Consider the following 25,000-nt stretch of genomic DNA (forward strand, 5'->3'; position numbering starts at 1 on the left):
AAAAAAACCTGCACTGCGTTAATTGCGTTAATTTTTTTTACGGGTTAATTATTTAAAATTAATCGCATGCGTTAAAGCGTTAATTTTTACAGCGCTAATATATATATATATATATATATATATATATATATATATATATATATATATATATATATATATATATATTAACCCTAATTAACCTAGTTAAGCCCTTAAATGTCACTTTAAGCTGAATACTAGTATCTTGAAGCAAAAGTCTAAAATTATGTGCTGTCATCATGACAAAGATAAAATAAATCAGCTATTAAAACTATTATATTTAAATTGAGTTGGAAAAAAAATATTGATTTCAATGGAGAGCAAATGATATTGTGTTCAACTGTACACTACATTTAACATCCCCAATGAGTTTCAGTACTGAAATAGGACATGCAGCTGTAAATAACACGTATAATTTCACTCCTGGATGGTTTCTTCTTCTGCTTTCTGATGCATCTTGTTGTGATTTTGGTTGGACTAAAATAGTTTTTCCCTCATTATGATTTTCTCATCACATTGACAGGACGGTCATAAATTCCCTGTAGTAATTATGACTGTTGCAGACACACAAATGCGCTCACAGTGGTGTTTGCCTCAGCAGAAATAATGTTTCATAAATGCTGCAGTTATTACAGTTTTAATGAAAGATTCTGATGCTGGAGCTCTCAGCAGTGTTGAGCACCTCTGAATCATCTGCAATAACAACCAAGTTAAAGAAGTGCATTAGTTTGTATCCGTTTAAGAGCTTGTTTATACTGTTTACTTTTGCTTATTCCCATAATGCATCACTCACATTCACACCAGTGTCCACTAGCATTTTAAATAGTCGTTTACCTTGAAAGCTTTTTAATCTCACTATTGTCAGTAAATGTTGTCTTTTGTATTTGTGTACTGAGACCGATGTGCTGGTAAATTTCTTGAAAAGCACAATAAAGCTGAACTCATTAGCGATCTGTGTCTGTGTGTTTCAGTCCAATGCCAAGCTGAAGCTGGTGAGGAGTCTTGCGGTGTGTGAAGAATCCTCGGGGCCGTTTTCAACCGATGGTCCACCAGAATCACAGGTACATGAACACACTTTACTGCTGCACCAAATACACTGATGCTTTGATCATCAACAGCTGCTTTTCATCCGCCTACTGTTATGTTCATTTTGGACTTGTGCATCAACCGCTTGATGGAAACGCCAAGATGCTCATCAATTATGAAAATGCGCATAAATGCCTGTGCATATCTGAGGAGGATAACATTTATTTAATAAGAAAAGATGCACATAAAACACGATGGAAACAAGTTCCAGCATGCGCATTAAAAAGGTCTTGTGATTTTGTTATAGGAGATCTAGTGCTGTCAATTGATTACAAAAATTAACTAATTAATCACACTTTTTTATTTTTTATTTTATTTATTTATTTATTTTTTATATATAATTAATCGTGATTTAAAGACTGAAATCCCGCGAGTAAGAAACAGGCGTGACAGATACACACCTACGTTGCACGCTACACAGAGCCCAACATCGAAGGTTGTGATTGGGTCAGCCCAATGTCAATAAAGAAAAGAACCAATGGGCTGCAGATTATGTCACATGGGCCGCTCTGTCCGGAAAAGAAACATCTCACTTTCAGAGCGTGACAGCTCACAGGATCGTCAGTCACTGAGGCAGAGAAACATGACAGTCTGCTGAGTGCTTTATGGGCTGATCAGATCATAAGAAGATGATCAGCCCGGCCCAAAACAGCAGGAAACTGCCAGGTCTGTCCCTGCCCACAACAGGAAAAAAAACCTGCAACTGTGTTAATTGCGTTAATTTTTTTTAAACGCGTTAATTATTTCAAATTAATCACATGCGTTAATGCACTTATTTTGACAGCACTAAAGAGTCAGAGATCATGACTAGAGATCAGACTAAAGAGTCAGAGATCATGTGATGATGAAAATGTGTGTGAATGGAAATCCAGCAGGCTGAGCACACTGTAGAACATCTGACATGTAGATATGCTCATTATAAATCGCCTGCACCGTTTCAGTATTAGTGTTGTTTTATTATTAATGACCTCCAGAATTATCAAGAGCGTCTGTGCTCCGCGTCTCACGCCTTCAAACACCACTGCACGTTCACCGCGTGTCAGGATTGCCTTCTGAGGCGCAAGTCATTTATTAAATGAAGAAAAGATTGACGCAGCTTCTCCTACTGCTGAACATTTCAAATTACTGTTGCTATTTGGCGCCAGATAATCAGGAAGTGACGATTTTGTTTGATTTGACTCATTAGATGGAAACACTGCTTTATTTACACGTCTTTTATGTGATAATCTAGTTTTCACATAGTTGATTTGCACTTTTAGATGTAAACATAGCTACTCCTCATCACAAAAACTCAGATCCAGAGGGTTAAACTCATGTCCACACTCATGTTTCAGCTGCAGAATTGCCTTTTATCCAATGAGTGTTGCATAACAAAATTATTTTATTTCATTTTTGTTTAATTGTTGTTTGTTTTTTATTTATTTATTTGTTTGTATGTTTGTTTGTTAGTTTATTTGTATATTTAATATCGTTTAATTTCTTTATTTTGTATTTATTATATATACAGTTGAAGTCAGAATTATTCGCCCCCTTTTGAATTCATTTTTCTCTTTTTAATGTTTCCCAAATGATGTTGAACAGATTCAGGAAATGTTCACAGTATGTCTGATAATATTCGTTCTTCTGGAGAAAGTCTTATTTGTTTTATAGAACAAACCATCGTTATACAATGACTTGCCTGATTATTCTAACCTGCCTAGTTACCCTAATTACCCTAGTGAAGCCTTTAAATGTCTCTTTAAGCTGTATAGAAGTGTCTTGAAGAATATCTAGGCTAATATTATTTACTGTCATCATGACAAAGAGAAAATAAATCAGTTATTAGAGATGAGTTATTAACACTATTATGATTAGAAATGTGCTGTAACATCTTATCTTCATTAAATGGAAATTGGGGAAAAAAACAGGGGGGCTAATAATTCTGACTTCAACTGTGCATATATATATATATATATATATATATATATATATATATATATATATATATATATATATATATRTGTGTGTGTGTGTGTGTGTGTGTGTGTGTGTGTGTGTGTGTGTGTGTGTGTGTGTGTGTTTATTTATATTTGATTTCTTTATGTTTCAGTTTTATTTGTAATAATTCTGACTTCAACTTTGCATATATATATATATATATATATATATATATATATATATATATATATATATATATGTATGTATATATATATGTATGTATGTGTGTGTGTGTGTGTTAATTCATATATGATTTATTTAATTATGTTTTATTTATTTATAAATTAGTTTTATTTCTTTCATTATTTCTGTTTATCTTTCTTTCACAATTTTATATTTTATACTATTTATAACATATTATTTATATTTTAAATATTTTACATTATTGACCAATATTGATGGTTCAATAGCAATTTTGAGGTATAAGCTTAAATTAGCATAAAGAAAAAGGCATAAACAATACTCATAAAGAATCCTTTTACAGTAGTAATCTTTCATACTTGCTTTTACAACACTTTATATAACACAGATTGTTTGTAAGCAGAGAAATAAGCAGGAATGTAGCTTGTTTGGTTGCATGCGTGATTCTGAGACCAAATGTTCTGTTCAGTATTGGCACGGGTCATAAAGACTAAATTACAGCTTGTAAAAATAAATAAATAAATAAAAATCCTCAAATTTACACTGTACAAAATAATTCTGGGTTCCTCAAAATCCCGTCATGTTGTTCCAACTTTAAGAAATGCAAGTTAATTGAACATAAAATAATTAATTTTCCCCTTAAAACATAAGATTGTTGAACTCGTTTTAAATGCGTTGTTTGAACAAATCTTTTTTTGAGTGCACCTACAATTAATTTTTTTGTAAGCAAATCTGAGAAGCCTTTTTCTGCAGTGTTTTGCCTTTAATATGATATACCCGTGTTTTTGCTTTTAATCTGCACCCCTGAAGGACATCATTCAGCTTCACATCAGCTGTCCATCAGATAAAGAGGAGGAGAAATCCTCTAAAGACGAGTCTGAGAATGAGGAGAGGGAAAAGAAGGATAAAACCCCACGCAAGATGCTCTCGCGCGGTAAGACCTTCACTTTCTGCTGCTCTGAGTGTTTCTGTTGATCTAAAACTACAGACTGCAACTTTAGAAAACTGATAATGATCTTTTAGGTTGATGCAATATGACAACTTTTCATTCGTCTTTAAATTAAAGCGTACGGCATGTGAAAACAACAACACACTGTATTTTATTAGACATTTACAATCATCATATGTGAATAATTAAATTTTAACTCCTAAAATACGATTTAGCTAAATTAACACATATATATATATATATTACAACTTTTACAAAACATTTATTAATGTATTTATTTTTCACAAATAAAGAAAACCCTGACCAACACTGTACGTGCATTGTTAACAAAATTAAAGTCTCATGTCTGCTGACACTTATTGACCTCTTACTGATTATTTATTTAAAACATCAAACATCAACTGACTATATCCATTATATTGGTCATCCACTACCTAAAACTTATTCTGGCTGTCACCAGCTCTACAAAATTCACAATACAGTATATTAGACTGCAGGGCTGCTGAATGCTCGGTTCTGTTTGGCTGATGAGCACGCTCAGGTGTTTAGTTATAGGGTATATGCCAAGCTAGAGTTAAACTAAGCTACTGATAAACATACGGTGACCTGTTATTGTGAGTTTTTTTCCATTTATACGCTTCTTTTTACAGCATCGATGTTGCAATGTAATTAAAATACAATCAGTTGAATAAACTTTGGCATTTATTTAGTCGCTCAAGTGTAAAACGAGACAAGAAGCCGCTTACTCGCATGCGCCCGTCAGAGTCGGCAGGCTAACGCAGAAGTTCCATTGAATATACTGGGGTAAAATAAATGCTCATATTATAAAGACATAGCGGGGGAAAATGTAATGTAATGCAGTGCTTCTTGTACAATCTGAGACTTACTTTATATCAGATATCACTCAGCCAGTGGACATCGCTGATTTTTAAAGAAAATAGACCTTAAATGCGACGATTTTGCAATGGCAAACAGTTCACCGGAAGCGATTAAGCCAGGTTACTGGCAAATTAAAAGTCCCATTAGCATGCTTCGGCATATACCCTACTGTCAGATAAAGGCACAGCTAAAGTAGTTCCAGCAGGTCTTGAGCACTTTACAGCTCCATATCACTCCGCTGAATGATTAGAGTTGTTTCACAGCTACAACAGCCACAACAGAAGGAGGAGATGTGGAGGACACTAACATCTCAGCAGTGGATTTAGCTATAAGAATCGTTGTATAAGCAGAATAATGCACTATGGGCTGGTGAATTATTAGAAAATTGTGCATGAAATATAATAATACAATAATTAATTTGTATTTAATGATATAATTGCATTATTCTGTCCAACATCAATTATACCTTGAGGTCTGTATTGTTAACCTTCATCTCGATGTGTGTGAGGATCTGACTCTGTTGTTCTGCTCTTTTCCAGACTCCAGTCAGGAGTACACTGACTCCACAGGGATTGATGTGCACGAGTTCCTGGTGAACACACTGAAAAACAACCCCAGGTAGGAGAAGTCCTGATCATCCAGACACAACACTGACATCAGACACCATACACATCCTTTCTGCATTCAGCGGAGCTTTCTCTAGTTACTCTGAGCTTCATTTTGACTGCATCTCAATGCACACCCGTATAGTACTGTGCAACGTTTTAGGCTGACAGTAAATCTAAGGTATAATAGATATATGCGACTCTTTACCACAAGTCCTGTCTTAAGTGTAGATATTTGAGTAATTTTTGAGATTTCTAGAGGGGGAATAAAGGATCTTTCAGTTCATCTATGGTTTGTTATGATAAGGGTAAGGTTGGAGTTTGAATTATTTTGGTTTATTTTTTAAGACAATGTTGGGGAGAGGCTGTTCGAGGCCTGGTTTAAGCTGCATTACTACCAGTGTGATTATCAGTATTGTCAGAATTGTGAATGTTGAAATGTACAGATAGGTTTTAACCCATTTTGCCATTCCTTCTGGAAAGGACTTCAGTGGTAATAGTTTTAATTTTCAGCCTCATAATGATCTGCTAACTGCAGTGAAATCCTATTTGGAGAAAGAATACAGCTGAAGAAACACAGACATTCGTGAAATGGCCTCAACAGGGTCCAAACCTGAATATTATAGAGGCTGTTTGAGATCACCCGGACAGAAAACAAAGATAAGACACTTTAAACCTAAAGAGTAACTTTGGAAAGTGCACAATAACACAGCACATCATTTCAGAAAATGTCAGGACAGTTAGAACAAAACAGATCCAAGGGAAGCCACATTAAACAAACTTTTGCTTGAAGAGGAAACGTTGGGCTGCTGCTGTTGTTGTTTTTTGTTTGACACATTTAATATATTTTCTGTTGGTTTTTAATAAAGAGACTGATCGATTATATATTGTGCACAAGAAGTCTTAGGCCAACAAACCCAGTGTAGTGCTTAAGACTTTTGCATTCTGCATATTGCGTTCTGCATCAATCGCGACACGACAGAAACAGAAAATACCAACCATTTATTTAAATGGCATCATTAAAAGAAATTTCATTTTATTTATTTATTTATTTATTTATTTATTTATTTATTTATTTATTTATTTAAGTTTTTTTTATTTTATTTATTTTATTTATTTATTTATTTTAGTTTATTTATTTGTTTATTTATTTATTTTACTTAGTTATTTAGTAATTTATTTATTTTATTTAGTTAGTTATTTAGTTAGTTAGTTGGTTTATTTATTTATTTATTAATTTATTTTAGTTAGTTAGTTATTTTAGTTTATTTATTTGTTTGTTTATTTATTTATATGTTAGTTAGTTAGTTAGTTAGTTAGTTAGTTAGTTAGTTAGTTAGTTAGTTAGTTAGTTAGTTAGTAGTTAGTTAGTGACACTTATTAAAAAATGTGCCACAGGCCCTCTAGGCAGGTTGATTTGAATAACAGGAATGAAATGCATGCAAAATAAATATTAATACACCAAATAAAGAACAACAAGAAAAATACAAAAATAAGCAACAATTATTGTGGTCATGACAATGTATTGCATTAGTCAATATATTGAGTTCGGTGATAGATAGTAAAATAAAGCATTTATTAAAACTTATTTAAAGAAATTGATGACATGCTGCTTGTCATAGTTAATGTATATGCAGTATTTTATCTTGCATTCATCATCGTAAACACAGAAATGCATGTAGACTTAAATGCAGAGTTGTGTTTATTTGTTTTTCCTGTTTTATTTCTGATTTTCTCCCTCTTTTAGAGACAGAATGATGCTGCTGAAGCTGGAACAGGACATACTGGAGTTCATAAGTGACGAGAAGTGAGTACTAACAGATATAAATGCGTGTTGTACAACTGGTAATGCATATATTCTTTTAATAATAAAATTCATTTACTACTCATGCAAACACCTCTATTTCAAGAAGTAGTGATCTGCACTCATTGATTTTTTTATAATATTATTGTTATAATATTTTTACTTTGCATGCTTCATTAAACAAATGAATGTAAAATAATATGTTTCCTGATGAATATAAAATAAAAACAAACCTACATCAAAACATGCACCAGGTCAATGCACCAGGCAAAGAATAAAGCAATGCAAGAGCGCGGTGTGGATGTACTACATTAATGGATTCTGATTGCGATTCAGTTTTTCTGTAGTTGTTTTTTGTCGCCCTCTTTCGGTGGTTTGAAAGAATTGCAGTGATCTGCTGGTTTTATTCTATATGTGATTTTATTAATACACATGATCATTTTAGGCAGTTTATTAAGCCTCTGTCATCTGCTGATTTATTGTGAGGTGCTATTCAACCTAACGGTGTTTGTGGATCTAACATTTTTATACTGACAGCACTTTAAAAGATGTTTTTAAAAATGGATCACAGAAAGAATTTTGTATTATCAAAAATGTATAAAAGTCTTTAAAAAAAAATAAATCTAACGTTTTTATGTAATTTTTGTTTCGTTTTTATTTTTGTTTATTGGCTATCATTTCTTTTTGAAGTTGCTATTGAAGTTATTATAAGTAGGCATCAGGCGTTATAAGATTCTGACGGTATGATAACCTTGGATAAAAATATCAGGGTTTCACGCTATTGTGATTACTGCTCTAAAGTATTTATTTTTTTAATATCTGGGTGAAAAACAAAACCTTTTTTCCCTTTTGAACGCAATATATTTTATCTAAAAAAAAGTATATTATTTAGGAACATTAAACATGTTGGGCTAAATAAATCTTTGATTTTTGCTGTCTTCATTTGTTTCAAAAACCCTTTTTTTTTTTTTTACAATTTACGTTTTTCTAACTAAATTGCATGTATTTATGTTGATATGATGCACATTTTATAGATTATTTATTTTATTTCACCAAAACTACACACATTTATACTGTGAAAACAAATATTAAATTTCATCAGTAGTTAACTGTTCAGTTTCGCGAAACAGTTGTGTTATTATTACCTCATCATTAGCTTCAGCTCCTCAAAATAATGAATGTATGAAGATTTTTTTTTTAACATGTGAAGCAGTGCTCCTCCCACCTGCCGATAGAAACAGGTACTGCTGAACAGCAATTACCTGACACAAACGCTGTGTTAAGTGGAATGCGCGTGATGTATGTGCTCATTTAAAGTACTTAAATACAAACAAAATAAATGTTATACAACCTTTTTTTTATTTATTTAAGTGCAACAAATTCCAAAAGATGAGGAGCTTTTGGCAATACGTCCGCGGCTTTAGTCCCAAAGATCTTGCCATGAAATAGCCATAAGTTGCCAATCTGGCAATAAATAAACAAATGTGTTTGTGCATCTAAGATTTTTATACTAGGAGCACTTTGGATTTTTTCTAAAAATATATCTTTTAAAAATTGAAGCATTTTTAATTGTTTATTACAAAATGTTACTGAAAAATCATGTAATATTTTAATGTATATTTTTTATTTATTTATTTATTATTAATTTGTTTTTATTTATTTATTTATTTATTTTTATTTGTTAGTTTTTTTATTAATTTGTTTTTATTTATTAATTTGTTTTAATTTATTCATTAGTTGTTATTTATTTGTTCGTTTGTTTTTAATAATTAGTTTTTATTTATTTATTTGTTTTAAATTATTCATTAGTTGTTATTTATTAATTATATTTATTAATTTATTTTTATTTGTTTGTTTGTTTTTATTTATTTATTGGTTTGTTTTTATTCGTTTATTTATTAATTTATTTGTTTTCATTTATTTAATTTTTAATTGTTTATTAAAAAATTGAACTGAAAAATCATATTTAATATTTAAATGTATTTTATTTTTTTATATATTTGTTTTAATTTATTCATTTGTTTTAATTAATTAATTAATTAATTAATTTTTATTTGTTTGTTTTTATTTAGTTGTTTAATTTATTAATTTGTTTTTATGTATTTATTTATTTTTATGTATTAATTAATTTAATGATTTGTTTTATTTTTTTATTTGTTTATTTATTATTTATTTTTATTTATTTGTTTTCATGTATTTATTTATTTATTTATTCATTTATTTATTTGTTTGTATTTATTCAATTATTTTTATTTATTTATTTAATTTGTATTCCCAGGAAGAATTTTGTGTTATCAAAAAATGTAAAAAAAAAAATGTCCTGAAATGTAACATGTCATATTTTTATGTATATTTATTTATTTATGTGGTTATATTTATGTTTTTAATTATGCTGTATCATCTATATATTATAGTTTCAGTTATACAGATTTATTTTTTTTCTATCATCTCTCATTGCAATATAAAGTTGGTATTGAAGTGAGAAGTTTGCCATGAAATATACATATATTCCTGATTTGGCAATAAATAATCAAACCTCAAACTTGTGTGTGTGTCTGTATTTTTTTTTCAGTAATCAGTATAAGAAGTTTCCTCAGATGACCTCATACCATCGCATGCTGCTGCATCGAGTCGCTGCCTACTTCGGCATGGACCACAATGTGGACCAAACGGGAAAAGCGGTCATAATCAACAAGACCAGCAACACACGCATGTAAGAACACACACATACACACACACACACACACACACATGCATGATAACAAACAATCGTCATTATCTGTGGGAGAAATCACAGTGAATACACTTATATGGACACCAATAATCTGATTTTAATACGATTAGGAATATGCTCTTAGTAAGAGTCTAGCATGTAAACAGATTTTTTTATTACATTAACCCTGTGTATTGTTCAAATTGACTCCCTTTTGGTTATGTTGGGGCTGTTTTTGACCCATTGACTTTCAGTATAATCACATTTATTGATTGCGAAGCCATAACAGCATATATTCATACATTCTTGATTGTTGCTGGTTTTCCCTGTTGTGATTAAGAGGTAAAACTTTTCATTTTCACTGCTGATTATCAGTTGGCAGAATTAACCCTTTATATAGGCCTGTGCACAATAAGCTCCTCATGGTGTGTGTTTCAGCCCCGAGCAGCGCTTCTCTGAGCACATTAAAGACGAGCGCAACATGGACTTCCAGAAGAAGTTCATCCTGAAGAGAGACGACGCCAGCATGGACAAGGATGATAACCAGGTGTGTGTTGCAGAGTTTTCGCTCCTACTAGCACTGAGCGATTTCCCCTAAAGTCAAATTAGGATTAGTGATCTACTGTCCATGATTATTTATTGAATATCAACGTTGAAGAACTGATATTAAAGCACACATTCCCAATCGAGCTAAAGTGTTCAATTCATCAAGGTTTTCATTTAGGTCGTATCACCCAGAACTGCTTAATCACCAAATGTGTTGTTTATTTATTCAAGATGAAAATGATCATTTTTTAACTGTGTTGTTCAGATCCGCGTGCCGCTGCAGGACGGCCGTCGCAGTAAATCCATCGAGGAGCGAGAGGAAGAGTACCAGCGCGTCAGAGATCGCATTTTTGCACGAGAAGTAAGAAAATAATCCAATGCTTCAGGAACAGCGTTACTTATTAAAGAGATTTTGTGGATAGATAGATAGATAGATAGATAGATAGATAGATAGATAGATAGATAGATAGATAGATAGATAGATAGATAGATAGATAGATAGATAGATAGATAGATAGATAGATAGATAGATAGATAGACATCAGAGACTTCACATCTTGTAAAAACTGACATGGCAGCTTGTAATAAATGAAAATATGTGGCAAAGAACTAATTAGATATGAAGGACCAAGTAAAAATCTTTTCCATTTAGAAAAAATCCCCAAAAAATAATAAAAAATAAAGTGTGTTCATAATGATCTTAAAAAGCTATTTAAAAGTCTTAAATTTTACTCTGAAACATGCAGAAAATGTTCATATCATTTTTAAAGCTGCTTTACAGAAAATACATGTCAATAATTAATCAGTTTTTATTTTCCTTTGGAACATAAGAGAAATTAATCCTTTATAGTAAGCAGATTTAAGCGCCAGAATACATCACAGTAAGCACAGTAATCATTCAGACAGCTTTACATGATCCATAAATTCATCCATAGCATGTTTATTAGTGTGTTCTGTACAAATTCTGCTCCCAAAGCATGCATTCAGTGCAGATGTATTCTATTGTTTTGCGCTGTTATTTTAGTGTACACATTGCATAATGTGACCGTGTGATTGTTCATAGCAAAGCTGTTTTATCTTTTGTTTCAGTCCTCACAGAATGGATACATCAATGATAACAGGTAAGAGGCTCCTCCTGATCAATCTACCTTTTTAACCAGTCAGTACTGCTAGTAAACACACGACTGTATGTCCACGGTTTAATCCAGTTGCATGAGTCATGAGTGAGGAAGAGTGCTATAGGTATATGATCTGTCTGTTAGCAGAGCTGGGTGGATGACTTGCGATGACATGCGTAGTCAGTATTATAACCTCTGAGATTAAGTATTTATTGTAATGTAATCAGACTTCTTTTGGATTACATTTAGATTACTTTCTTGCTAACCCTTATTTGATGTCACGTATATTTAAGCGGGATAACCTTGTCAACAACTTACTGCCATTGTGTAAATAATGTCATCATATAATCTATACGAAGTAACTGTAGTCTGATTACGTTCATTTCAAAATGTAACTAGTCTGATTAAGAGTATTTTAAAAGTTATCATAGGCTAATTATGTGTATTTTAAGAACATGCCTGATTATGAATATTTTAAAATGAACTGTAGTGTGATTCAGTATTTATTAAAGAAAAACTGTAGTCTGATTACAAGTAATTAGTCTGATTACGAGTATTTAAAAAAGTAACAGTAGGCTGATTAAGAGTATTTAAAAAATAACTAGTATGATTACAAGTAACTGTAGTCTGATTATGAGCATTAAAAATAACTGTAGTCTGATTATGATTAAAAATGACTAGTCTGATTACATGTAACTGTGGTCTGATTATGAGCATTAAAATTACTGTAGTCTGATTATGATTATTAAAAAATAACTAGTCTGATTGCAAGTAACAGTAGTCCGATTTTGAGCATTAAAATAACTTTAGTCTGATTATGATTATTAAAAATAACTAGTCTGATTGCAAGTAACAGTAGTCTGATTTTGAGCATTAAAATAACTGTAGTCTGATTATGATTATTAAAAAATAACTAGTCTGATTGCAAGTAACAGTAGTCTGATTTTGAGCATTAAAATAACTGTAGTCTGATTATGATTATTAAAAAATAACTAGTCTGATTGCAAGTAACAGTAGTCTGATTATGAGCATTAAAAATAACTGTAGTCTGATTATGATTATTATAAAATAACTAGTCTGATTGCAGGTAACAGTAGTCTGATTTCGAGCATTAAAATAACTTTAGTCTGATTACAAGTAATTGTAGTATGAGTACAAGTATTTTAAAGTAACTAGTCTGAGTATTTTTAAAGTATCTGTAGTCTAATCATGAGTATTTTAAAAGTAGCCACAGTCCGATTACAAGTTTTTTTTTAAAGTAATTATAATCTAACTACAAGTATTTTAAAAAGTAACTTGTCTGATTATGAATATTTTAAAAGTAGCTGTAGTTTAATTACAAGTATTTAAAGTAACTAGTCTGAATATGAGTATTTAAAAAAGTAACTATAATCTTATTACAAGTTTTAAAAAAGTAACTATAATCTGATTACAAGTTTTAAAAAAGTAACTATAATCTGATTACAAGTTTTAAAAAAGTAACTATAATCTGATTACAAGTTTTAAAAAAGTAACTATAATCTGATTACAAGTTTTAAAAAAGTACTTATAATCTGATTACAAGTTTTAAAAAAGTAACTATAATCTGATTACTAGTTTTAAAAAAGTACTTATAATCTGATTACAAGTTTTAAAAAAGTAACTATAATCTGATTACAAGTTTTAAAAAAGTAACTATAATCTGATTACAAGTTTTAAAAAAGTACTTATAATCTGATTACAAGTTTTAAAAAAGTAACTATAATCTGATTACAAGTTTTAAAAAAGTAACTATAATCTGATTACAAGTTTTAAAAAAGTACTTATAATCTGATTACAAGTTTTAAAAAAGTAACTATAATCTGATTACAAGTTTTAAAAAAGTAACTATAATCTGATTACAAGTTTTAAAAAAGTACTTATAATCTGATTACAAGTTTTAAAAAAGTACTTATAATCTGATTACAAGTTTTAAAAAAGTAACTATAATCTGATTACAAGTTTTAAAAAAGTAACTATAATCTGATTACAAGTTTTAAAAAAGTAACTATAATCTGATTACAAGTTTTAAAAAAGTAACTATAATCTTATTACAAGTTTTAAAAAAGTAACTATAATCTGATTACAAGTTTTAAAAAAGTACTTATAATCTGATTACAAGTATTTAAAAAAATCACTGTAATCTGATTGAGTGATTGTAAAAAGTAGTTTAACTTGAAGTACATGGTTTTTTGAATGTGATCACTAAACCCGCAATACAAATAATCCTCTACTACCCAGCTCTGTCTTTTAGATAATATTGCTTTTGAGTTTGAGTTGACAGTGAAGGATACTTTGCAGAACTCAGACTGAGAGCTGATGATTAGTTTGTTTTTCCATTAGAGGAAATACACACAGAGCGGTTCCTATATCTGCGTCTCGTAAGAGTGTATTTAATGTCTGGGTCGCCTACAAACACACACAAAACACAAAGGTTGGTTTTGGTGGTTTATGAAGATGTAATGTATTTTATACTGTAAAACATGTTTGTTTTATGTCAATACCTCTAAGCCAGCGCTCACAGCAAACCTGTGGCAAACTTTGAATGAAAAAAAAACTTTTAATTATGGCTTTTAAAGCATTTAGATAATATTTTGACATCAGTGCATGCCCTCATAAGCTCTCTCAACATTGTAATACCTAGATTATACTCCTATCACTATGCACATCCTCATAAACCACCAAACACACACACACACACACACACACAGTGCTCCTGTAACCCCCACACGCTGTTTTCTCCAATGTGACTCTACAGACTGTCCACTGACGGCTACTCCTCATCCTCCCAAAAGCGGAGGCAGATTTTTAGGTACAGTCTCTGCTGTGTGTGGCCGTGTGGTGACCATGTGTTGCTTTGCGTGGGCTCAGTGCACTGGGGGCCGGCCGTGCATGGCTGCTGTGTACTACAGTCTCTGCAAATGAAACGACATCAATGCACTCTCATATACAACTGCATTTTAATGTGTGTGTGTGTTTGTGTGTGTTTATGCGTGAGAGAGAAAGAGAAGAGCTGGTCAGTCAGGAATAGGTGGTCTGATCATAGGCTTTTATCACCGCTTCAGTCATTTCATAACAATGTAAAAATTCCAACTAATTGGTCAGAATATCAAATGTGCCCCTTTTATTTATTTATTTATTTGTTTGTTTGTTTATAATTTAAATCATATGAAAGTGAAATAAATAAGCTTTCTATTGATGCATGGTAGTGTTTAGAAATGCAGCTATCATATTAAATCAATAATCTGAATATTAGGGCTGCACGATATTGCAGAAATCTAACTCTGTGATATTTTCTTATTTTGTGATATATATTGCGATATGAATATAATTTCATCTGACGACTTAATGCGTAGTCAGTATTATAATCTCTGAGATGCATATTTATTGTAATGTAATCAGACTTCTTTAAGATTGCATTTAGATTACTTTTGTGTTAACCCTTATTTGATGTCACGTATATTTAAGCAGGATAACCTTGTTAACAACTTACTGCCATTGTGTAAACAATGTTACGTAATCCAAAAAAATAACTGTAGTTTATTGTGTATTTCAAAATGGAACTAGTCTGATTATGAGTATTTTAAAAAGTTACTGTAGTCTGATTATGAGTATTTAAAAAGTGACTAGTTTAATTACGAGCATTTTAAAAAGTAGCTGTTGTCTGATTAAGTAATTAAAAAATAACTGTAGTCTGATTAAGAGTATTTTAAAAAGTTACTATAGTCTGATTTTGAGTATTTTAAAAAGTAGCTGTTGTCTGATTAAGAATATTTAAAAAATAGCTGTTGTCTGATTAAGTAATTATAAAATAACTGTAGTCTGATTATGGGTATTTGAAAAGTAACTGTAGTCTGATTAAGAGTATTTTAAAAAGTAACTATAGTCTGATTTTGAGTATTTTAAAAAGTAGCTGTTGTCTGATTAAGTAATTAATAAATAACTGTTGTCTGATTATGAGTATTTAAAAAGTAACTGTAGTCTGATTTAAGAGTATTTAAAAAATAGCTGTTGTCTGATTATGAATATTTTAAAAAGTAACTAGTCTGATTATGAGTATTTTAGAAGATAACTGTAGTCTGATTTTGAGTATTTAAACATGTTGCTGTTGTCTGAGTAATTAAAAAAACTGTAGTCTGATTAAGAGTATTTAAAAAAGTAACTATAGTCTGATTTTGAGTATTTTAAAAAGTAGCTGTTGTCTGATTAAGAATATTTAAAAAATAGCTGTTGTCTGATTAAGTAATTATAAAATAACTGTAGTCTGATTATGGGTATTTGAAAAGTAACTAGTCTGATTAAGAGTATTTTAAAAAGTAACTATAGTCTGATTTTGAGTATTTTAAAAAGTAGCTGTTGTCTGATTAAGTAATTAATAAATAACTGTTGTCTGATTATGAGTATTTAAAAAGTAACTGTAGTCTGATTAAGAGTATTTAAAAAAATAGCTGTTGTCTGATTATGAATATTTTAAAAAGTAACTAGTCTGATTATGAGTATTTTAGAAGATAACTGTAGTCTGATTTTGAGTATTTAAACATGTTGCTGTTGTCTAAGTAATTAAAAAAACTGTAGTCTGATCTTGAGTATTTAAAAAGTAACTATAGTCTGATTATGAGTATTTAAAAAGTAACTGTATCCTGACCATGAGTATTTAAAAAATGACTAGTCTGATTAAGAGTATTTTTAAAAGTAGCTGTTGTCTTATTACGAGTATTTTAAAAAGTAAGTAGTCAGATTATGAGTATTTTAAAAGATTACTGAAGTTTGATTACGAGTATTTAAAGTTACTAGTCTGATTACGAGTATTTAAATTTTTTAAATATTTTCTTATTCTGCAATATATATTGCGATATAAATACAATTTCACCAGATGACTTAATATCTGCATTTAGAATGTATAATGTTAGATGGATTGGGATGATTCTGCAGTCAGAATGCATCTCCATAAAATCTAATAAACAATCGGTAATATTTTTGGGGTACCCGACACATTTTGGTTGTGTTCTGTGATATTTGCAGTGCGTTTCTGTTCGCATGTGCTGTGAGTATTTTCATGCACATGTTTAGTCAGAGATTGATGAATTAATGTTTACTATTTGCATCTAAATTAAATCTAATAAGCATTTTGTGGTCGCCCGACACATTTACGTTGTGGTCAGTGCCATTTGCAGTGTGGTTTTGTATTTGCATGTGTTGTGAGTATTTTCATGCAAAAATGTATATAAATACAGTCAAGAAAAAAAACGTTTCCCCGAGTCTAACAGTATTCAAGTACAATAACTGAATGATAAAATTAATTTAATAAAATTAATTGTAGTTGTAGTTAATTTGTAATTGTAGTCACAAATGATACAATTTCCTATACCTGAGTGCTTTTATGATTCATCGCAATACCGATGCTGAAACCATATATTGTAAAGCCTTACCTCCTGTTGACGTAAGGATGAAAAATGACCCATGCACAATTGTAACAACAAACACAAAAAAAACAATACTGTTTTATTGTTTTATTATTATAAAAACTATTTAAAAAAATTTATAAAAATGATAATAATAATACATTTTATTTATAACGCGCTTTTCTAAGACCCAAAGCGCTTTTACATCACAAAAACCACTAACTCTCATACACACACACACACACACACACACACACACACACACACACACACACACACACACACACACACACACACACACACACACACACACACACAGTCAGAATCTGCTGTAACATTTAAACGTTTTACACTTCACATGTACACAGAATATTAAGACAAGAGTAGGGTTAAACATGCCAAATTAAGCTTTTAGCAGGCTCTTATATTTGATATTTTTACAGTAGGAAATTCACAATGTTTTGATATTTTTGCAATTTGTCAGAAAAATACTAAATATAAACTAATTACACACTCAAACACATATAAAACTTGTATTATTGTATCAAATACATAATTTCCATCCATTTTCAGTAGTATTGATTGTTGTGTACACACTACCTGACAGAAGTCTTGTGCTGGATCTCAGCTGTAAGAGCAGCAGATAATATCTTGACTTCTAGTTGATCATTTGTAAAAGTGTCAGAAGGTGGATTTCGCTGCTGAATCATCTGTTGATCTGCATCCCGATCATCACCAGTACTGCAGAAGACCTACTGAAACCAGCATGGACCAAAGATTCTCACAGAAATCAGTCAAGTTTGCTGAAGGTAACATCATGGTTTGGGGTTGATTCAGTATGGAGAGATCTGCAGAGTGGATGATCAACATCAACAGCCTGAGGGATCAAGACATCTGTGCTGCCCATTACATTACAAACCACAGGAGAGGGACAATTCTCCAGCAGGATAGCGCTCCTGCTCATTCTTCAGCCTCCACATCAAAGCTCCTGAAAGCAGAGAGTGCTCCAGGATTGGCCAGCCCAGTCACCAGACATGAACATTATTGAGCTGATGAAGGAGGAGGTGTTGAAGATGAACACAAAGACTCTTGATGAACTCTGGGATCCTGCTGAAGGCTTTCTTCTTCATTCCAGATGACTTTATTAATCAGTGATGTGAGTCATGTCAGAGATGTATGGATGCAGTCCTCCAAGCTCATGATGGAGTCAGACACAATATTATATACTATATACTATATACTATATATATACTATATACTAGACGTCCAGTTATTATTATTGTTCCTAAACTTGGATAGGCCACAAGACTGTTGTCAGGTAGTGTATGTGCATTTATGTGTACACTAGATTGTGCATGAATTCAACACTTGTGCTACTCTATTCGTTATTGAGTGTTTGTTCATTATTTCCAGATGTAAATGTCTGTTGTGCACACACACACACACACACACACACACACACACACGCACACACACACACACACACACACACACACACTGGACATTCTGGCTCTGTTGTGTGTGTGTGTGTGTGTGTGTGTGTGTGTGTGTGTGTGTGTGTGTGTGTGTGTGTGTGTTAACAATGAAGAGCGAGTGCAGCTCCAAAAATATACAGGGCAGCGTAAAAGTAGATCCTTCGTTCATCACACACACACACGCAGTTACACAAACGCTTGCAAACACACACACAGTTAGACAGACAGATCTAGACAAAAACACACACAGTCACACAAACAGTTGCTAGCACACACAGTTACTAAGACAGACAAGCCTAGACAGACTCGCACACAAAAACACACACAGTCACACAAACAGTTGCTAGCATACAAACACAAACACACACACACACACACACACTTACTCAGACAGACAAGCCTAGACAGACACTCACACAAAAACACACACAGTTACTCAGACAAACAAACCTAGACAGACTCGCACACAAAAACACACACAGTCACACAAACAGTTGCTTGCATAAACACACACACACACACACACACACACACACACACACTTACTCAGACAGACAAGCCTAGACAGACACGCACACAAAAACACACACAGTTACTCAGACAAACAAACCTAGACAGACTCGCACACAAAAACACACACAGTCACACAAACAGTTGCTAGCATACAAACACAAACACACACACACACACACACTTACTCAGACAGACAAGCCTAGACAGACACTCACACAAAAACACACACAGTTACTCAGACAAACAAACCTAGACAGACTCGCACACAAAAACACACACAGTCACACAAACAGTTGCTTGCATAAACACACACACACACACACACACACACACACACACTTACTCAGACAGACAAGCCTAGACAGACACTCACACAAAAACACACACAGTTACTCAGACAAACAAACCTAGACAGACTCGCACACAAAAACACACACAGTCACACAAACAGTTGCTTGCATAAACACACACACACACACACACACACACACACACACACACACTTACTCAGACAGACAAGCCTAGACAGACACTCACACAAACAGTTGCTAGTATACAAACACACACACACAAACACACACACACACACACACACACACTTACTCAGACAGACAAGCCTAGACAGACAAGCACACAAAAACACACACAGTCACACAAACAGTTGCAAGTATACAAACACACACACACAAACACACACACACACACACACTTACTCAGACAGACAAGCCTAGACAGACACGCACACAAAAACACACACAGTTACTCAGACAAACAAACCTAGACAGACTCGCACACAAAAACACACACAGTCACACAAACAGTTGCTAGCATACAAACACAAACACACACACACACACACTTACTCAGACAGACAAGCCTAGACAGACACTCACACAAAAACACACACAGTTACTCAGACAAACAAACCTAGACAGACTCGCACACAAAAACACACACAGTCACACAAACAGTTGCTTGCATAAACACACACACACACACACACACACACACTTACTCAGACAGACAAGCCTAGACAGACACGCACACAAAAACACACACAGTCACACAAACAGTTGCTAGTATACAAACACACACACACAAACACACACACACACACTTACTCAGACAGACAAGCCTAGACAGACAAGCACACAAAAACACACACAGTCACACAAACAGTTGCTAGTATACAAACACACACACACAAACACACACACACACACACACACACACACACTTACTCAGACAGACAAGCCTAGACAGACACGCACACAAAAACACACACAGTTACTCAGACAAACAAACCTAGACAGACTCGCACACAAAAACACACACAGTCACACAAACAGTTGCTTGCATAAACACACACACACACACACACACACAACTCTGTCGTCTAAACACTGTGACAGTAATGAATATTAATGAAGTAGCACAATAGAGCGCGCTGATTGGTTTGAACCAAGCCTTACTCATGCATTAATGCAGCACACTGTAAGACGTAATAAGACACACTCTGGCACAGATGTCCAGTCTGCACGCTGGAATACACGCTATTATGTCATGACCGTGACGCAGCTTCAAAAATTTGTTTCAAACCGGAAGTACGAATTTGCTTGAAATAACGCAAAAACAACCAATTTACACTGTTTAGTGAAATATAGGTGTCCTAATAGTGTTTATAGCAGTGTGGGACACATATACCACTGTCAGCAGCTCAACACATGTGTTCTGGTGTTTCGTGACCCTTTAAGTTCATTGACTAATCCAAATCAGCACCATAGACATGCTGCTAGTCAGTAGTAATCTCTAAAGAGCGATCACTATCTGTTCATTAGCTACTACAGCAGGGAAGTTCTCCACATCTACCTGAGCTCAAACTCCCCTCTTGCCTTGCTACTGGAGGGAGTCCCAGGCTCGAGGATCTTATGAGCTCAGGGCTCTCTCGCCGGACAGCATGCCAAACAAGCTTTATAGTCAATCATCAGCTGAGGGTGAACTCTTGAGATTTGGTTCGCATCAACTTTACACATTTGTTGTTGGCTGCAGGCTTTACGCTTTCATGTGTCAGGAGCATCTAGCATTTATTTAGTTTTATTTTTAGAGTGAATTTCCGTTAGCAGGACTGTTCACGTTTCTTCATCATGTGGTGTAAGGCATAACTGGCTGTTTAAATTAATTTAGCATCTGTTTATATGAGATAGACTGCAGCTCCTGAGCAGGTTTGAGCTCTCAGACCTGTTTAACAACTCTCAGATGAGTTTTGAAGAACAAAATGATCCCGGATCGTGTCAAATTGTCAATAACCAAATCCAGCTGATTGAGTAATCCACGTCTGAATAATTGACGCTTGTTCTGTGTTTGAAGCGTCCTCCTCGTGTTTAGTTGTGCTGACAGTATGCACCTGTGCTGATTCCAGCGGTCTTTATTATAAGCATGCTCTGATTTAAAGCGTGTTAAACTTCATCCTTGAGCTGCAGATGATCACAGAGAGCTGAACAGATCTCTTAATCCAGGTTGCTTTGTTAATCCTTTTCTGTGGAATTGTTTATATGCGTTTCTATGGACGCATGTTAATACACTCCTGTCAATTAAAAAGTGGGTGGGGAAACAACACTTCTATGTCGCGTTTCGGTGGGCCACTGGGATTTGGATCCTGTTTTAACTTCAGGAAATGTAGTTTAAAAAGAGACTTGTTGTGTTTCCAGCAGTGTAATATGACGGTGGACACACTTCTGTCCAAACTGCTCACAAATGAGGATTTAGCATCATCAGATCCCTTTAAATCAATACTGTGTTCATTTATTTTGCCGTACATGCAGTGAATTCGTTTGGCTGGTTGATTGATTTGGTTGATTGTTTTGATTGGATTGATCAGTTGGTTGATTTGCTTGGTTGATTGATTACTTGGTTTGTTGATTGGTTGGTCGATTAATAGATTGATTTGATTTGATTGGTTAGTTGATTTAGTTGATTTGATCAATGTATTGATTGCTTGGTTGATTGATTTACTGCTCGGAAGACTGGTTGATTTGATTGGCTGCTTGTTTGATTGATTGCTTTGTTTGTTGGTCGGTCGATTGATTTGATAATTTATTGATTGCTTAAACGATTGATTGGTTGATTTGATTGATTAGTTGATTTGATTGGTTGCCTGGTTTGTTGGTTGGTTGGTCGGTCAATTGATTTGATTTAGTTAGTTGATTGATATACTTGATTGCTTGGTTGATTGGTTTATTGCTTGGATGGTTGATTGATTTGATTGATTGATTGATTGATTTGATTGCTTTGTTGATTGGTCGGTCGATTGATCTGATTAGTTGGTTGATTTGATAGATTTATTGATTGCTTGGTTAATTTGATTGATTGATTGATTGATTGATTGATTGCTTTGTTAATTGGTTGGACTATTGATTTGGTTTGATTTGGTTGCTTGGTTGGTTTGTTGCTTGGTTGCTTGATTGCTTGGTTTGTTGCTTAGTTTGTTGGTTGGTTGGTCGGTCAATTGATTTGATTTAGTTAGTTGATAGATATGATTGATTGCTTGATTGATTGGTTTATTGCTTGGATGGTTGATTGATTTGATTGATTGATTGATTGATTTGATTGCTTTGTTGGTTGGTTGGTCGATTGAGTTGATTTGTTGATTTGATAGATTTATTGATTGCTTGGTTGATTGATTTATTGCTTGGATGATTTGATTGGATGATGTAATTGATTGGTTGATTTGCTTAGTTGATTGATTACTTGGTTTGTTGATTGGTTGGTCGATCAATCGATTGATTTGATTGGTTAATTGATTTAGTTGATTTGATCGATGTATTGATTGCTTGGTTGATTGATTTATTGCTTGGAAGACTGGTTGATTTGATTGGCTGCTTGGTTGATTGATTGCTTTGTTTGTTGGTTGGTTGGTCGGTCGATTGATTTGAATGGTTGATTTGATCGATATATTAATTGCTTGGATGGTTGGTTGATTTTATTGATTGATTGATTGATTGGATTTTATTGCTTTGTTGGTTGGTCAGTCGATTGATTTGATTGGTTGGTTGATTTGATTGGTTGATTTGATAGATTTATTGATTTGATTGATTTATTGATTGCTTGGACTATTGATTATTTAATTGATTGGTTGATTTGATTGATTAGTTGATATGATTGATTGCTTAGTTGATTGATGTATTTATTGCTTGGATGGTTATTTGATTGATTGATTGATTTATTGATTGATTGATTGATTGATTGATTGATTGATTGATTGCTTTGTTGGTTGGTTGGTCGCTCAGTTGATTTGATTGATTGGTTGATTTGATTACTTGGATGATTGATTGATTGATTAGTTGATTTGATTGGTTGCTTGGTTTGTTGGTTGGTTGGTCGGTCACGTGTGCATCCGCTTAACACAGTGATGGGTGTGTGGGTGTGTGCATGAGTGTGTGTGTGTTTATGTCTGCCATAGGGCTGCACAGAGAATGAATCTTGCCCCAGCATATCTTTGAATGGAGAAGTTTCCATACATGCATCACTGAAGGACTGCATCACTGCATGACTGCACTGCAAACCAGCTGCAGGACTTGTTGCGTTAAATGCGAGTGCAGTGGCTTTGGCCGCAGCCTGGATGAGCCACAGATCTGATGTGTAGTAGCCGTTGAGTGTGTTTGGATGTTCTTATTTTCTGGTCATATTCGTTTATTTATTGTTTTGCACTTTTATCTTGTATGTGTCTGATATTTTGAGTTCATGTGGATCTGCATGTTTGTGTGTGTCTGGACGGTAGGGGTGGGAATCTTTACGGTATTCGGCCCAAAACTATTCTTGACCTACATTTTTTTCTTTTTCTTTCTTTAGCTGTGCAAATGCATCTTTCCAACTTCGCATTTCTACCAAAATTGGAGTTTATATGCTTGTTAATGATTGGAGATGATCTAAGACAGTACTGCCGTCTTAAAAACTATTAATTTTATTAAAAAAGATAGTTCACCCAAAATTAAAAATGGTCATTGTTTGCTCACCTTTCACTTGTTTCAAACATTGGAGTTCTTTTGAACACACAAAGTAAATTTTGAAGAAAGGTGGAAACCTGTAACCATTGACTTCCACAGTATTTGTTAGATATAGAAGTCAGTGGTTGCAGATTTTCAGCTCTCTTCAAAATGATTTATTTAGTGTTTATCAGAAGAAAGAAACGCATGTGTCTATTAATATATAGAAAATTTCAGATGCACGTTAGTTTGGGCTGAAACTTCTTGAACAATAACTGTGACTGCACCGCAACAGCACTGGCTTCATTTGTGAAGTTTATTAAAAAAACATTCTGTTATATGTCAAATAAGAGTTAACGTGGACAAAAGAAATACGGAATAGCTCAAATCAATTTTGAATATTGCCATATTGTCATTGTTTTCAATCTGAAATTGTGCCTCTCTTAAATAGTTGAGCATTAAATAAATCATGTTTATTAAAATGCAGAATAACATCACTAATAGTTTATAGTGCTGTGTGTCATTGAGGAATATCAGTGTTTCTTACTTGTTTTAGCTTTGCAAACACATCTTTTTAACTAGATACTTCTGAGATTTTTCAACATATTGATATTCATCTTAAAGTGCAGTTTAAAGGCAAGTCATGATAATAACAGTGGTTTATTCTGTAGCCAGTCGGAGAAAACATACATGTTCTTAAGGTGTTTGTTTAATGTAAAGGCTTTCCAGCACATTTTCTTGCTCTGTTAAACAATATTTGAAAAAGAAAAAACT

General features: G+C 33.1%; 1 protein-coding gene across 16 annotated transcripts in view; it reads left to right on the forward strand.

The window, feature by feature from the left end:
• Positions 1-25,000, forward strand: part of r3hdm2 (R3H domain containing 2) — a 130,620-nt gene that overhangs the window by 73,912 nt on the left and 31,708 nt on the right. For 10 of the 16 annotated variants that reach the window (XM_073954789.1, XM_073954792.1, XM_073954798.1 and 7 more), the window contains exons 5-12: positions 990-1,079; positions 4,033-4,156; positions 5,590-5,668; positions 7,403-7,462; positions 10,032-10,172; positions 10,611-10,719; positions 10,984-11,079; positions 11,808-11,839. In XM_073954789.1, the coding sequence (XP_073810890.1) occupies positions 990-1,079; positions 4,033-4,156; positions 5,590-5,668; positions 7,403-7,462; positions 10,032-10,172; positions 10,611-10,719; positions 10,984-11,079; positions 11,808-11,839 (731 nt within the window). Of the gene's footprint in view, positions 1-989; positions 1,080-4,032; positions 4,157-5,589; positions 5,669-7,402; positions 7,463-10,031; positions 10,173-10,610; positions 10,720-10,983; positions 11,080-11,807; positions 11,840-14,612; positions 14,667-25,000 lie in introns of all 16 variants that reach the window. The other 6 variants (XM_073954785.1, XM_073954788.1, XM_073954796.1 and 3 more) reach the window with 1 other exon arrangement.

This window comes from Danio rerio, chromosome 6 (genome assembly GCF_049306965.1).
Source record: "Danio rerio strain Tuebingen ecotype United States chromosome 6, GRCz12tu, whole genome shotgun sequence".
Lineage (NCBI taxonomy): Eukaryota > Metazoa > Chordata > Actinopteri > Cypriniformes > Danionidae > Danio > Danio rerio.